This window comes from Solea solea, chromosome 10 (assembly GCF_958295425.1).
Source record: "Solea solea chromosome 10, fSolSol10.1, whole genome shotgun sequence".
In the NCBI taxonomy this organism is placed as follows: Eukaryota; Metazoa; Chordata; class Actinopteri; order Pleuronectiformes; family Soleidae; genus Solea; species Solea solea.
This window is the reverse complement of record NC_081143.1, coordinates 1,924,507-1,940,104: the sequence shown is the minus strand read 5'-3', so window position 1 is coordinate 1,940,104 and position 15,598 is coordinate 1,924,507. Positions and strand designations below refer to the sequence as shown.

The following is a 15,598-nucleotide window of genomic DNA, read 5'->3' as shown; positions in this document are numbered from 1 at the left end:
AGAGAGAGACAGAGGGACAGAAGAGAGAGACGGACAGAGAGAGAGACTGAGGGACAGAAGAGAGAGACGGACAGAGAGAGAGACTGAGGGACAGAAGAGAGAGACAGACAGAGAGAGAGACTGAGGGACAGAAGAGAGAGACGGACAGAGAGAGAGACTGAGGGACAGAAGAGAGAGACGGACAGAGAGAGAGACTGAGGGACAGAAGAGAGAGACGGACAGAGAGAGAGACAGAGAGACTGAGGGACAGAAGAGAGAGACAGACAGAGAGAGAGACAGAGGGACAGAAGAGAGAGACGGACAGAGAGAGAGACAGAGAGACTGAGGGACAGAAGAGAGAGACGGACAGAGAGAGAGACTGAGGGACAGAAGAGAGAGACGGACAGAGAGAGAGACTGAGGGACAGAAGAGAGAGACAGACAGAGAGAGAGACTGAGGGACAGAAGAGAGAGACAGACAGACAGAGAGAGAGACTGAGGGACAGAAGAGAGAGACAGACAGAAAGAGAGACTGAGGGACAGAAGAGAGAGACAGACAGAGAGACTGAGGGACAGAAGAGAGAGACAGACAGAGAGACTGAGGGACAGAAGAGCAGCTACTCTCTGTATTTACTACACATAATATGTGTGTTTATACAGATATTGTATATAGTGTGTGAATAAGAGTGTATGAACAATGTTGATAAATAAGCTTTGGCAATGTACGATGTACGTTACCATGACGATAAAGACCTTTTTGATTTAATTTAATTTGATTTGAGAGAGAGAGAGAGAGAGAGAGAGAGAGAGCGAGAGAGAGAGAGAGAGAGAGAGAGAAGCTCCTCCCCCTCCTCCTCTCTTGGGCGGAGGTCTCGCTCTGATTCAGAAAAACTTCTGTCAGAAAACTTTGTCTCTCTCGGTTTTTCATCATCATCATCACCATGTCCGGCGTCGCGTCCACTCTGGCGAAGAAGCGGGCCATGGCCGCGGGCTTCGGCACCAACGCCAAAGCGGTCCGGTACCTGAACCAGGACTTCGCGGCTCTGCGGGCTCAGTGTCTCTCCGCAGGAAGACTCTTCAGCGACCCGGCCTTCCCCGCCTCGCCTGAGGCTCTGGGCTTCAAAGAGCTGGGCCGCAGCTCCTCCAAGACCCGGGGAGTCACCTGGAAAAGACCCACGGTAAGAACCAGAACCTGGACCTGGACCAGAAGGCGGGCCTGACTCTGTTCTGGATTCTAGTCGAGGATGGGTGTGTGAGTTTAGCTGAGTGGGTGGGGTTAGAGGGGCGGGGTGGCTGTGGGTTTTTGGGAGGGAGGGGGGTTGTTTGCAAATACCTGAGGTTGTATGGAGGATTATTAGTGCCACAAACAAGACAAGTCTGTTCAGTTTACTGAAACAGTGACTGTTCACTCCCTCACTCACTCACTCACTCACACACACACACACTCACTCACACACTCACTCACTAACACTCATTCCCTCACTCACTAACTCACTCACTCACTAACACACTCACTCACACACTCACTCACTAACACTCACTCATTCACACACTCACTCACACACTCACTCATTCACACACTCACTCAGACACTCACTCACTAACACTCACTCACACACTCACTCATTCACACACTTACTGACACCCTCACTCACTATCACACACTCATACACTCACTCACTCACCAACACACACTCACTCACTAAGAGAGTCACACACTCACTCATTAACTCACACTCATAAACACACTCACTCTCTCTCTCTCTCTCACTCACTCACTCACTAAGAGACTCACTCACTCACACACTCATCCACTCTCATAAACACACTCACAAAGAGAATCACTCACTCACACACTCACTCACTAACACTCACTCACTCACTATCACTCACTCATTCACACACTCACTAGCACACACTCACTCACTCACTAAGAGACTCACTCACTCACACACTCATTCACTCACACTCATTAACACACTCACACACTCACTTAGCTGACGGAGACAGAGGAGCTGCTGGTCCTCTGCTGCCTCGCGTGGTCGCTTTGTGTCACTGAAGGACATTTGAACTCAGAGATGGAGGCAGCAGTGGATCAACAACTCCTGAAGATCACTGATTTTCTCTCTGGACTTTGGTGTGGGAGAGAGCGTGGTTTACAAAAGTCAGTCTAACAGTGAGATAAGGATGTGATCATGTGACGCAGAGATCGTAGACTTAAACTGACGCAGTTGTTTATTCAGTTTTTCCTGGTCTGTTTTTTCACTCCACACCAAAGTCCTTCACTAAGTGTGGTTCTCAGCAGCAGGTGGCGCTCACAGCACAGTCAGTGCTGATTCTGTGTCAGTTTTAAAAAACTCAACTGTCTTTGAAACGTCACTCTCAAAATGTGGCACTAAAAGTCCTCCATACCTCTGCTGCAGGGAGGGACATTAACATTAAACAGCATACAGTGTGTATGCGTGTGTAAACACAGTGTGTGTGTGCATGTGTAATACACTGTGTGTGTGTGAGAGTGTAAACCCAGTGTGTGTGTGTGTGTGTGTTCTCGTGCAGATGTGTCACTGTGTCTTAGTCATAATCAGGAAGTGGAACAGAGGAAGAGGAGGGAGTGACGAGTGTAATTCACCACAACACACAGACACAGAGTTAGCAGAGTGTTCTGTACACGCACACACACATGCACACACACACACACACAGAGTTAGCAGAGTTTTCTGTACACGCACACACACGTGCACACAGACACAGAGTTAGCAGAGTTTTCTGTACACGCACACACACGCACACACACACACACACACACACACAGACAGACAGACGACTTTATTAATCAGTTTGGGAGGTTCCCTCAGGGAAATGAACAGCTCCAACATCCACACACAGCACTGTTAAAATTAGAGTCACACTTTACTGGAGACCGAAAAGAGAAACACCCCAGGTATCAAACACCATACAATATAGAATGAAATATAGAATAAAATAAAATAAGATAAAAATGAACTATGCTATATTTATATATACATGTATACATACATATACACACATAAACATACACATATATATATATATATATATATATATATATATATATATATATATACATATATATACACATATAAATATATACACACACACATAGGTACACATATACATATACATATACATATACATGAAGGCTCTGGGCCTTCTTGTACAGTTGCCTTGTGTTGCTTGTCCAGTCCAGCTTGTTGTCCAGCCACGACTTCCACCTCCTCTGCTCCTATTAGAACTGGTCTCGAACTGGGTCTGTCCCTCCTGAAGTCGATGACCAGTTCTTTGGTCTTTGAGGTGTTGAGCTGCAGGTTATTAATGTGGCATCAGACAACAAAGTTCCTCACCAGGTTTTCTGTGTACACTCACACAAACACACACACACACACAGAGTTATCGTGAGTTTTCTGTGTACACACACACACACACACACACACACACACACAGAGTTAGCATGAGTTTTCTGTGTACACTCACACACACACACACACACACACAGAGTTAGCGTGAGTTTTCTGTGTACACTCACACACACACACACACACAGAGTTAGCATGAGTTTTCTGTGTACACTCACACACACACACACACACACACACACACACACAGAGTTAGCGTGAGTTTTCTGTGTACACTCACACACACACACAGCAGCAGTGTCCTCACGTCTGTCTGACTTTATTATGATCAGTGAAGTTTTCTAAGATAAAAACTGTTTTTTTTCAGTCTTGTTTTATGACACAAAAGTGTCGTCTGCTAAAATCCCAGATTGTCTCTGTGGACTCTGGTGTGTCAGAGTGAGTGGGTTCACAGTTGTCTTCATGTTTGTCTCACGTGTCTCTGTTGTCCATCAGGAACTGGTCTCCAACCCTGAGTTCATCGTGGGCGGAGCCACCAGGACTGACATCTGTCAGGGAGCTTTGGGTGAGTCCTCCATATCCCAGAATCCTTTGCACGCCAGCACAATAAGGCCGACTGTGATGAACCTTTATTCTGTGTAAACAACCACACTACAACACAACCACACAACCACACAACAACACAACAACACAACAACACTACAACACAACTACAGTTGTCTCTCACTGTCTCTCAGACACAGTGAGAGACAGTGTGAGACACTGTGAGACACAATGAGAGACAGTGAGACAGTGAGAGACACAGCGTGAGACACAGTGAGAGACACAGTGAGAGACACAGTGAGACACAGTATGAGACAGTGAGACACAGAGTGAGACACAGTGTGAGACACAGTGAGAGACAGTGAAACACAATGAGACACCAGCATCCTCTCTTTTTACTTTTTAATATCTATATATATTTTAATATCACCAGCAAAACAAACATACATATATATACATATATATATACATACTGTAGATCCTAGATTTGTCTCTGTGTCCCTGTGATGGACAACATGAGAGAGACACACTCACACCTGTATGTCCAGGTGACTGACCACTCAGGTGTGTTGTGTGTCCAGGTGACTGCTGGTTGTTGGCGGCCATCGCTTCTCTGACCCTGAATGAGTACGTGATGGCCCGGGTCGTTCCCATGGACCAGGGCTTTGGAGACAACTACGCTGGAATATTCCACTTCCAGGTACCTGACGTCACAGCTGTCAATCCATTGTCAGTATGGTTGCAGAGTTTGAACTGTTCTGAAAAGTGTCTGGAGAAGTTCTAAAAAAGGTTCTACAGAGAGTCTGGAGAAGTTCTAAAAAGGTTCTAGAGAGAGTCTGGAGAAGTTCTAAAAAAAAAGGTTCTATAGAGAGTCTGGAGAAGTTCTAAAAAAAAAGGTTCCACAGAGAGTCTGGAGAAGTTCTAAAAAAGGTTCTACAGAGAGTCTGGAGAAGTTCTAAAAAAGGTTCTACAGAGAGTCTGGAGAAGTTCTAAAAAGGTTCTAGAGAGAGTCTGGAGAAGTTCTAAAAAAAAAGGTTCTATAGAGAGTCTGGAGAAGTTCTAAAAAAAAAGGTTCCACAGAGAGTCTGGAGAAGTTCAAAAAAAGGTTCCACAGAGAGTCTGGAGAAGTTCTAAAAAAGGTTCTACAGAGAGTCTGGAGAAGTTCTAAAAAGGTTCTATAGAGAGTCTGGAGAAGTTCTAAAAAAAAAGGTTCCACAGAGAGTCTGGAGAAGTTCTAAAAAAGGTTATACAGAGAGTCTGGAGAAGTTCTAAAAAAGGTTATACAGAGAGTCTGGAGAAGTTCTAAAAAAGGTTCTACAGAGAGTCTGGAGAAGTTCTAAAAAAGGTTCCACAGAGAGTCTGGAGAAGTTCTAAAAAGGTTCTAGAGAGAGTCTGGAGAAGTTCTAAAAAAAGGTTCTACAGAGAGTCTTGAGAAGTTCGAAAAAAGGTTCTACAGATAGTCTGGAAAAGTTCTAAAAAAGGTTCTACAGAGAGTCTGGAGAAGTTCTAAATAAGGTTCCACAGAGAGTCTGGAGAAGTAAAAAAAGGTTCTAGAGAGAGTCTGGAGAAGTTCTAAAAAGGTTCTAGAGAGAGTCTTGTGAAGTTCTAAAAAAGGTTCTAGATAGAGTCTGGAGAAGTTCTGATGAGGTTCTAGATAGAGTCTGAAGAGGTTCTAGATAGAGTCTGGAGAAGTTTTGAAGAGGTTCTAGAGAGAGTCTGGAGAAGTTCTGAAGAGTTTCTATAGAGAGTCTGCAGAAGTTCTAGAGAGTCTGGAGAATTACTGGTCTTTATAGTGGTCTTGATCATGTTCATCCACTGTGGCTCAGTTCACAAACTGCTGTTCCATCAGTGTGGGGCATATAGTGACATCTGCTGGTGAAGGTGCACATTACAACCAACTGACCATTCTCTGTCTCTAGTTCTGGCAGTTCGGGGAGTGGGTGGACGTGGTGATCGACGACCTTCTTCCCGCCAAAGATGGCGAGCTGTTGTTTGTCCACTCAGCAGAAGGGAAGGAGTTCTGGACCGCTCTGCTGGAGAAGGCCTATGCCAAGTAAGACCACCAATTAATAAGACCACCAAGTTAATGTAACTTGTTGGTTGAATGTGTTCCTCTGTGTTCTCAATGTAGGGTCAACGGCTGCTACGAGGCCTTGTCTGGCGGTTCCACCACCGAGGGCTTTGAGGATTTCACTGGAGGCATCGCTGAGAACTATGACCTCAGGAAACCTCCATCCAACCTGTTCCACATCATCAAGAAAGCCCTGGAGGCCGGAGCGCTGCTGGGCTGCTCCATCGACGTGAGTATGATGATGATGATGATCAAGGTTCAAAGTTTTTTATTTGCCGTTTGTGCATAAACTTACCAGGCACTTTGGAATTCTTGTGCAGAGTTCTCTGAGTCAACATAATGGGAAAGAACAGTATAATAAAAAAGTACAACTAATATAAAATATAAAACACTATACAGAGAGGTGGGATATAAGTACTAAAAACAAGGATAAAGGGCAAGTGGAATTGCAGGTTTTTTCACAGTGGCTGTGGTATTGAGCGTCAGGTCTGATGTGACCTGCAGTCCCAGGTCCTCTCCACCTCAGTCCCTTTGATGATGACAAATCCGTGTATCATTCGTTATTTTCATATTCAATTGAAATTCCAAAATCTTTTTCGTACTTTCGATTTATTGCTCAGATCAAAAATAGGAAATGGAATAACGGGGCTACGGAAAGATTTTGATTTTGATATTTAATTTGTCCGATTTGTGTGAACCGGAAGTTGTTGTCTTCTTCGTGTTGCACTTGGAAGTTCAACATTAGCCTTCAAAACCATACTGATGATCAATCATGGAGAGTTTCATCTTCATGAGCTGGTGGAGGCTAGCTGCCGCAGAGCTGGTGGAAACTAGCTGCTGCAGAGCTGGTGAAAACTAGCTGCCGCAGAGCTGGTGGAGGCTCGCTGCCGCAGAGCTGGTGGAGGCTAGCTGCCGCAGGGCTAGTGGAAACTAGCTGCTGCAGGGCTGGTGGAAACTAGCTGCCGCAGAGCTGGTGGAAACTAGCTGCCGCAGAACTGGTGGAGGCTCGCTGCCGCAGAGCTGGTGGAGGCTAGCTGCTGCAGGGCTGGTGGAGGCTAGCTGCTGCAGGGCTAGTGGAAACTAGCTGCTGCAGGGCTGGTGGAAACTAGCTGCTGCAGGGCTGGTGGAAACTAGCTGCCGCAGCGCTGGTGGAGGCTAGCTCCCGCAGAGTTGGTGGAAACTAGCTGCCACAGAGCTGGTGGAGGCTAGCTCCCACAGAGTTGGTGGAAACTAGCTGCCGCAGAGTTGGTGGAAACTAGCTGTGTGCCATTAGTTTCACAATCAGCTTGCTCGGGCGGATGGTGTTAAATGGGTGTGGTGTAGGGCTATAGCAACTGCGTCATCCACTGATGAATTAGAGCAGTAGGCAAACTGGAGGGCGTGCTCAGTGTCTGGGACTGTGTTGTTGATGTGAGTCAGATACAGTTTTTCTAGGCATTTCATGGCAACTGGTGTGAGTGCCACTGGTCTGAAGTCGTTAAGGGTGGACGTGTCTGGTCTTTTGTGGACTGGTATGATGGTGGAGGATTTGAAAATGTGGGGAACTACTGCCTGGGACAGTGACAGGTTGTAGATGTCAGTGTACACACCAGCTTCAGAACTCTGGGGGGTACTCCATTGGGTTCCACTGCCTTGTGGGGAGACCTGTGTGTGTGTCACCTGAAGAGTCCCTGGGGTCGCAGGGGGCTTTTGAGGGTGTGTCTGTGTTCAGCCTGTCGAACCTGGCATAGAAGCTATTAAGGCTGTATGAAAGGGTGACATGCCGGGGGTCTGTGGTTGTTGTGGTTCTCCTGTAGTTTGTGACAGACTGGATTCCCTGCCACATGCTGCATGTGTTGTTGTGTAGGTAGAAGCCTTTTTGGGAGTGGGCCCTCTTTGCTGCTCCGATCGTATCAGGCTCCGTCGTGTCGGGTTAGCATGGCAAGCTAGCTCAGGGAAGGATTCCAGCGATGATGATGATGATTAATTTCTTCGTCTTTGTAGATCACTAGCGCCGCAGACTCTGAAGCTGTTACTCGTCAGAAGCTGGTGAAAGGCCACGCCTACTCGTTGACCGGTGCTGTGGAGGTAACACCACGCCCCTAATTATGACATCACGGTGGCTGATGATGATGATGACCACATGTTGTGTTTCCAGGTGAACTTCCGTGGTCGGCAGGAGAAGCTGGTGAGGGTGAGGAACCCGTGGGGTCAGGTGGAGTGGACCGGAGCGTGGAGTGATGGGTAACACCTGAACACCACATGACCACACCCCCTCTGATCCAATCACACGTCACTAATACTTTGTTGTGATTTCACACAGATCGTCTGAGTGGAACTACGTGCAGGGAGACTGTCCACACGCCAATGCTGAGGACGGAGAGTTCTGGTAGGCACAGACACCAGGTCAAAGGTCATTTCAGGAGGTACCGTTAGAAACTCCTCTCTTCTCTTATCTCTGCAGGATGTCCTTCAACGAATTCTTGCGTCACTACTCTCGTGTCGAGGTGTGCACGCTGACGCCCGACGCCATCGATGATGACTCGGTCAAACACTGGAGCGTCAGTAAGTTCGACGGCACCTGGAGGCGGGGCTCCACGGCCGGTGGCTGCAGGAACCACCCATGTGAGTGTTCAAGCTCAAGTGTTCAGTTCAGTTCAGTTCAGTTCAGTTCAGTTCAGTTCAGTACACTTCAGTTCAGTTCAGTTCAGTACACTTCAGTACAGTTCAGTTCAGCTCAGTACAGTACAGTACAGTACAGTACAGTACAGTACAGTTCAGCTCAGTACAGTACAGTTCAGTACAGTACAGTTCAGTTCAGTACAGTACAGTACAGTTCAGTACAGTACAGTACAGTTCAGTACAGTTCAGTACAGTACAGTTCAGTTCAGGTCAGTACAGTACAGTTCAGTTCAGTTCAGTACACTTCAGTACAGTACAGTTCAGCTCAGTACAGTACAGTTTAATACAGTACAGTACAGTTCAGCTCAGTTCAGTACAGTTCAGTTCAGTACAGTTCAGTTCTTTTCTTCAGTTTGTCTCAAAAAGACAAAGTCAGTCTTTGTTTAAGGACAGACTGTGGACGTTTGTCTTCACTTCCATGGGATATTTACACCCACTGTTTTTCTGTCGCCCAATCAGCTGACTGTTGTGGGTGGAGCTGTTCTAGCTCCACCCACAACAGTCCTGTACCATGTTGAGATGAGATGAGATGAGATTCAACTTTACTGTCATTACTCAAATACAAGTTTCGGGTAACGAAATGAGGTTTGCATCTCACCAGAAGTGCAACAAGCAGAACGTGCAAGAATATGAATATATATGTACAGAAGTAGATTTGTTCTATGAATAAGTATAAATATAAAAAAAACCAAATATGAATATAAATGAGCGCTATAAATACAATTATATTGTGCAGATTATTATGTACAGATAAGGTGCAGTGAATACGCTATATTAATAGACATTCTGTTCTGTTTCCATGACGCAGTCACAAACTAACTTGTAACGCGTGTGCAGACACGTTCTGGATGAATCCTCAGTTTGTGATCAGGCTGAATGAGGAGGACGATGACCCTGAAGATGGAGAGGTGGGCTGTTCCTTTGTGGTTGGTCTGATCCAGAAGAACCGCAGGAAGCTGAGGAAGCAGGGAGAGGACATGCACACGGTCGGGTTCGCCATCTACGAGGTGACGAGCGCCGGAGTCATCTCACACACACACGCACACACACACACACACTCACAAACACTCACACACACACACGCACACACTCACACACATATTTATGTCTTTGTATTTGTTTTTTTTGTTCAGGTTCCAGAACAGGTGAGAAGCAGCACCTTCCGGTCAAAAGTCAAAGGTCAGTGCCTCATTGACAGTACATAAATAAGTTGATGTTCCCTCAGTTCCACGGGCAGAGGGAGGTTCACCTGGATAAGAACTACTTCCTGACCCACGCTCAGACAGCAAAGTCAGAAACCTTCATTAACCTGCGTGAGGTCAGCACTCGCTTCAAGCTGCCGCCTGGAGAATATCTCGTCGTCCCCTCGACCTTTGAACCCAACCTCAACGGAGACTTCTGCATCCGAGTCTTCTCTGAGAAGCAGATGGACACGCAGTAAGAGTCTGTGTGTGTGTGTGTGTGTGTGAGTGTGTGTGCGTGCGTGCGTGCGTGTGTGTGTGTGTGTGTGTGTGTATGTGTGTTAATGCTTCTCTGTTCTCTGTCAGACCCTGTGATGACCCGGTGGAGGCGGAGCTCGAGGACGTGAGTAAAATATACAATCCGCAATCCGTATAATAAATTATACGGATTGATTGACAGTTTTTAATCTGTCAATCAGCCATTTTAAAATGAGTCAGCAGTGTTAAAGGTCTGAATCTGTGGTTTCAGCATTCTGTAAACTGTGAGTCAGCAATTTTTAAGCCAAGTCAGCAGTTTGTAAACTGAGTCTGCACTTTTTAAGCTCTGAGTCAGCAGTTTTGTAAGCTGTGAGTCAGCAGTTTGTAAGATGTGAGTCAGCAGTTTGTAAGCTGAATCAGCAGTTTGTAAGCTGTGAGTCAGCAGTTTGTAAGCTGTGAGTCAGCAGTTTGTAAGCTGAGTCAGCAGTTTGTAAACTGAGTAAGCAGTTTGTAAGCTGTGAGTCAGCAGTTTGTAAACTGAGTAAGCAGTTTGTAAGCTGTGAGTCAGCAGTTTGTAAGCTGTGAGTCAGCAGTTTGTAAGCTGAGTCAGCAGTTTGTAAACTGAGTCAGCAGTTTTGTTAGCTGTGAGTCAGCAGTTTGTAAGCTGAATCAGCAGTTTGTAAGCTGTGAGTCAGCAGTTTGTAAACTGTCAGTCAGCAGTTTGTAAGCTGAGTCAGCAGTTTCTAAGCTGTGAGTCAGCAGTTTCTAAGCTGTGAGTAAGCAGTTTGTAAGCTGTGAGTCAGCAGTTTGTAAGCTGAGTCAGCAGTTTGTAAGCTGTGAGTCAGCAGTTTCTAAGCCGTGAGTCAGCAGGTGTAAGCTGTGTGTAATAAAGTTGTGTTGTTTTGGTTCAGGAAACAGTTTCTGATGAGGACGTGGACGCAGGATTCCGAGGTCTCTTCAGCAAACTCGCTGGAAACGTACGTTTTCTTTTTTCATGTGTGTTTGTGGGGGCGTGTCTGTGTGTCTGTGGGGGCGTGTCCTCAGCTTGTGTTTGCCTCTCAGGACATGGAGATCTCTGCAGTGGAGCTGAGAAGCATCATGAACAAGATTGTCGCTAAGCGTGAGTCCATACGTTGACACAATGTAAACATGTAAAAGAACCCACGAGTCACAGAGCTGAGGAACCAATCAGAGAGCCTGAAACCTCTCATTTCCTGTGATCCCAACAGGAACTGACATCAAAACTGACGGCTTCAGTATGGAGACCTGCAGAGTCATGGTCAACCTAATGGACGTATCCTTTAACCACTGGTCACTCAGCAGGTGAGCAGGTGAGAGGGTGAATAAGTGAACATGTGAGAGGATGAACAGACATCAGTGATCTTTAACTCAGCAGCAGGGCAGTGGAAACGGGAAGCTAGGCCTTGGAGAGTTTGCCACACTGTGGAAGAAGGTTCAGAGATACCTGGTGAGACTCCGCCCCCTCACCTGTAAATGCGCCTGTGTGTGTGTGTGTGTGCGTACAAACACGTGTGTCCTCTTTGTCTGTAGTCCATCTACAAGAAGAACGACACTGACGAATCTGGGACCATGAGCACACCAGAGATGAGAGTGGCCTTCAAAGACGCAGGTGACTTTGTCGTGTGACTTCCTGTTTCTGCTTCTAGACCTCTGACCTCAGCTGCTTCCTGTCTGTCTGCTCTCGCTGACAGTGTTTGTTAGAATGTGGACAGACAGAACCGACACTAGACAGACAAACGGACAGAACCGCATACGTCAGTCATGTGTCCATTCTCTGTGGTTCCTGTGTGTGGATGTGGTCACGCTGACTCACAGAGTGACATCACAGCAGCTGAATTCACTGGGACCACCTCCTGTTTGTGCAGTAGTTTCTGTGACAGTTCCGTTTGACCTCAGGGGTGCTGATGGCTGGTGTGGCTGCTCAGGCCCAAGGCAGTGTAGAAGAGCCGGGGACATTTTGAGCAGGATAGAGTGAGCGACAGCAACTTTCTATATGAAGTTCTGTTCTGAATATTTGTCCTGCAGCTCAGTGGATGTTTGCAGAGTGAGTCACAATCTCACATTAAAAGTCCCGCCCTGTGCTCGTGGCCTCAGGAAACATCTGTTGTTCAGGAGACACTTGTTAATTCACTTCATTATCTTACTGTGTCTCTGCGATACAGTAGAAATGTGTTTGTGTCTCACATGGGTTATGCAGATGACACACAGCTATATTTATCAATGAGGCCGGATGAAATAAATCAGGTTGTTCAACTCCATGAATGTCTCAGAGACATTAAGTCCTGGATGACCTGTAACTTTCTACTTTTAAACTTTTATACTCGGCCCTAAACACCTCAGAGAAAAACTTTCTGATCACATTGTCACTTTAGATGACATCACCATGGCTTCCAGCTCCACTGTGAGGAACCTTGGAGTTACTTTTGACCAGGAAATGTCATTTGATTCACACATAAAACTCATTTCCAGAACAGCCTTCTTCCACCTGCGGAACATTATGAAAATTAGAAACATTCTGTCTTTACAGGATGCTGAAAAACTAGTTCATGCTTTTGTTACATCTAGATTAGATTACTGTAACTCCTTATTATCAGGATGTTCCAACAAGTCTGTTAGAACCCTTCAGTCCATTCAAAATGCTGCAGCACGAGTTCTGACAGGAACTAGAAAGAGAGACCATATAACTCCAGTGTTAGCTTCTCTACACTGGCTCCACCCACAGTTTAGAATTCAATTTAAAATCCTCCTCCTCGCGTACAAAGCACTTAATGGTCAGGCCCCTTCATACCTGAAAGACCTAGTCTTACCTTATCACCCTAATAGACCGCTTAGGTCACAAAATACAGGTTTACTTGTGGTTCCCAGAGTCTGTAAGAGCAGAATGGGAGGCAGAGCCTTCAGTTACCAGGCTCCTCCTCTCCTGTGGAACCAGCTTCCAATGACAGTTCGGGAGGCGGAGCCTCTCTCTGTATTTAAAGTTAGACTTAAAACTTTCCTTTTTGATAAAGCTTATAGTTAGAGCTGGTTGAGGGAAACCTGGACCAGCTCTTAGTTCTGCTGCTATAGACCTAGACTGCTGGGGGATTTTCCTGTGGTGCACGCACATTCACTCTCTCACACTCAGGGTATGAATATGACTTTTTATATGTCATTAACCTTGTCTCTTTCTCTCCCTAGTTTGTGTCTTTCCTTCCTTCCCTCTCTCTCTCTCTCTGTATTCTCATCTTGCAGGTTGCAGGATCCAGATCCAGTTTTCGAGGCTATCCATATCATACATATCATCGCCATTATTATTGTGCTATAATTAAAAGTCGATATCATTAACTGTATAAACTTGTAACTTGATACAGTTGTTGTGTATCTGCTCCTGGTCTCTCTCTCTCTTCTGTCTCTACCTCATCTCCCTCTTGTCCTTTCTCTCCCCCACCTCTCCTCTGTCCCCCATTTTCCTTTCACCCCAACCGGTCGAGGCAGATGCTGCACATCTGTGAGTCTGTATGTATGTGTATATATATATATATATATATATATATATATATATATATATATATATATAAACATATATATATTTACATGCATGTCTATGTACAGTATATAAAAAGTTAAGTGACTTTGCTCCAAACTAAGTTTTCTTCACGTCTTCAATCGAAGACGCGAGACTGAATTTCCTGTGTCTCTGCTAACGTCTTCGTCCTTTCTTGTCTTCTGTCTGTCCCTGTGCTGTGCCTGGACTTTCTCCACGGTCAGTGATGATGATTATGATGATGACGATGATGATGAGGATGTTACTTCCTGTTCAGAAGCAGCTGTGTTGGTGTTGTTGTTGTTCATAAGTCTCTGTCCCTTGTGTCCTCGTCCTCCTCAGGTTTCACTCTCAATAACGCCATCTATCAGCTGCTGGTGGCGCGGTACTCTGACCCCGACATGACCATCGACTTTGACAACTTTGTGGGATGTTTGATGAGACTGGAGATGATGTTCAGTGAGTCAGCACTTTATTTATTTATTTAGCAATCAATCACTGTTTATAAAGCTATATATATAATATATAAATATGTGAAATAAAGTCATCAAACCCTAAAAACAGAATTGAAAATAAATACATACACATGTATAAATTACATGTGTATGTAATTTAAGATGTAAATTAAGCAGAGCTAACATAGATGCAGTTAAAACAGCTAACAGAGCTAACAGCTAACAGAGCTGCAGCTGAAACAGCTAACATAGCTGCAGCTAAAAAAGCTGACAGAGTTTGGTTGACATGGCCAAGAGCTAATAGGGCTAACAGCTAACACATCATCAAGAGTTACCTGTAGCACCTGGACTTGCTGGAGTTAAGTTGAAGACATTTGTCCACAGCTATTTCCTGCAGATGAATGAGAACAGCTAACAGAGACTAATGGCTAATAATAGAGCTAACTAATTAATTTAGCTAAACCTGTAAATATTAACATTTATCTTCAGATAACACAGCATGGATGCTAACTAGCTTGTTGGCTCAACAGATGCTACATGGCTAATTCATAAATGATTTAACTGTTTGATGAAGCTAACGTAGCTACAGCTCATAGAACTAATAGAGCTCAGGTGACATAACGAATGACTAAAATAAGCTTACAGGCTAATGGACATTTTGTCCTTCAAACCTTTAAAAATGAACCTTAATGAGATGAAAAACAAACAAACAAACAAACATACAAACGAACAACAAGTGTTCCTCCGGTGAGTCCAGGTCTGGATCCAGATCCAGGTGTGGATCTAAAATGTCTGCCTCATGTTTCCTCTGCAGAAGTCTTCAGGAAACTGGACACTAACAGCAGTGGATCCATCGAGCTCAACTTCAACCAGGTGAGAAAACACCTGAGAGTCTGTGTTTGTGGGTGAAAAAAAGAAACAGAGAAACATCTTTGTTTATTTTCTCTTTGCAGTGGTTAAACTTCTCCATGATCTGAACCAGGACTCTCCTGATCAGGAACAGGACTCTCCTGATCTGAACCAGGACTCTCCTGATCTGAACCAGGACTCTCCTGAGGATCTTTTATATCCGCTCGTGTTCACACATCTATAATCTATAATCTACAATCTTAACACTGTTTACTCAATAAAGTCATAAACAACAACGTCTCATGCTTCTGTTGTTTTCAAGTTAAGCCTAGTCAGGTTTTCTTAGCCTAGCCTAGCTTAGCTTAAAAAGCCAAGTCTTAAGAACAATAGTTTTGAGCTCATTAAAGGTTCAAGTTTTTATTGAAGATAAAAAACGAGTCTTTTTTTATTTATTTTACAGAAATGAATTATATTTTATTTTTTTCAACATCTGATTAAGCAGTGAAACACAGTTTTTTATTATCATTATCTTTATTATAATATTATTATGAATATCTTGACTCTCAGAACCTGCTCATTAAAATACATTTTACACAACTTAAAGTTTATTAAACACATTTAAACTGAAGCAGCATTAAAATGCTCTGTTTATGTTCATTCATTGTT

At 44.8% G+C, this 15,598-nt stretch overlaps 1 protein-coding gene across 1 annotated transcript; it reads left to right on the top strand.

Moving 5' to 3' along the window:
- The first annotated feature begins 825 nt into the window (after positions 1 to 825).
- Positions 826 to 15,228, top strand: LOC131467261 (calpain-2 catalytic subunit-like). Its single transcript, XM_058641067.1, has 21 exons — positions 826 to 1,156; positions 3,866 to 3,935; positions 4,495 to 4,613; positions 5,833 to 5,966; positions 6,045 to 6,213; positions 7,968 to 8,051; positions 8,122 to 8,207; positions 8,287 to 8,352; positions 8,428 to 8,588; positions 9,483 to 9,652; positions 9,779 to 9,790; positions 9,871 to 10,082; positions 10,193 to 10,229; positions 10,996 to 11,061; positions 11,147 to 11,204; positions 11,314 to 11,378; positions 11,484 to 11,552; positions 11,636 to 11,714; positions 13,971 to 14,087; positions 14,898 to 14,956; positions 15,037 to 15,228. The coding sequence occupies exons 1-21, from the start codon at positions 920 to 922 to the stop codon at positions 15,058 to 15,060; spliced, it is 2,094 nt and encodes a 697-aa protein (XP_058497050.1). The 5' UTR covers positions 826 to 919; the 3' UTR covers positions 15,061 to 15,228.
- Positions 15,229 to 15,598: the final 370 nt, after the last annotated feature.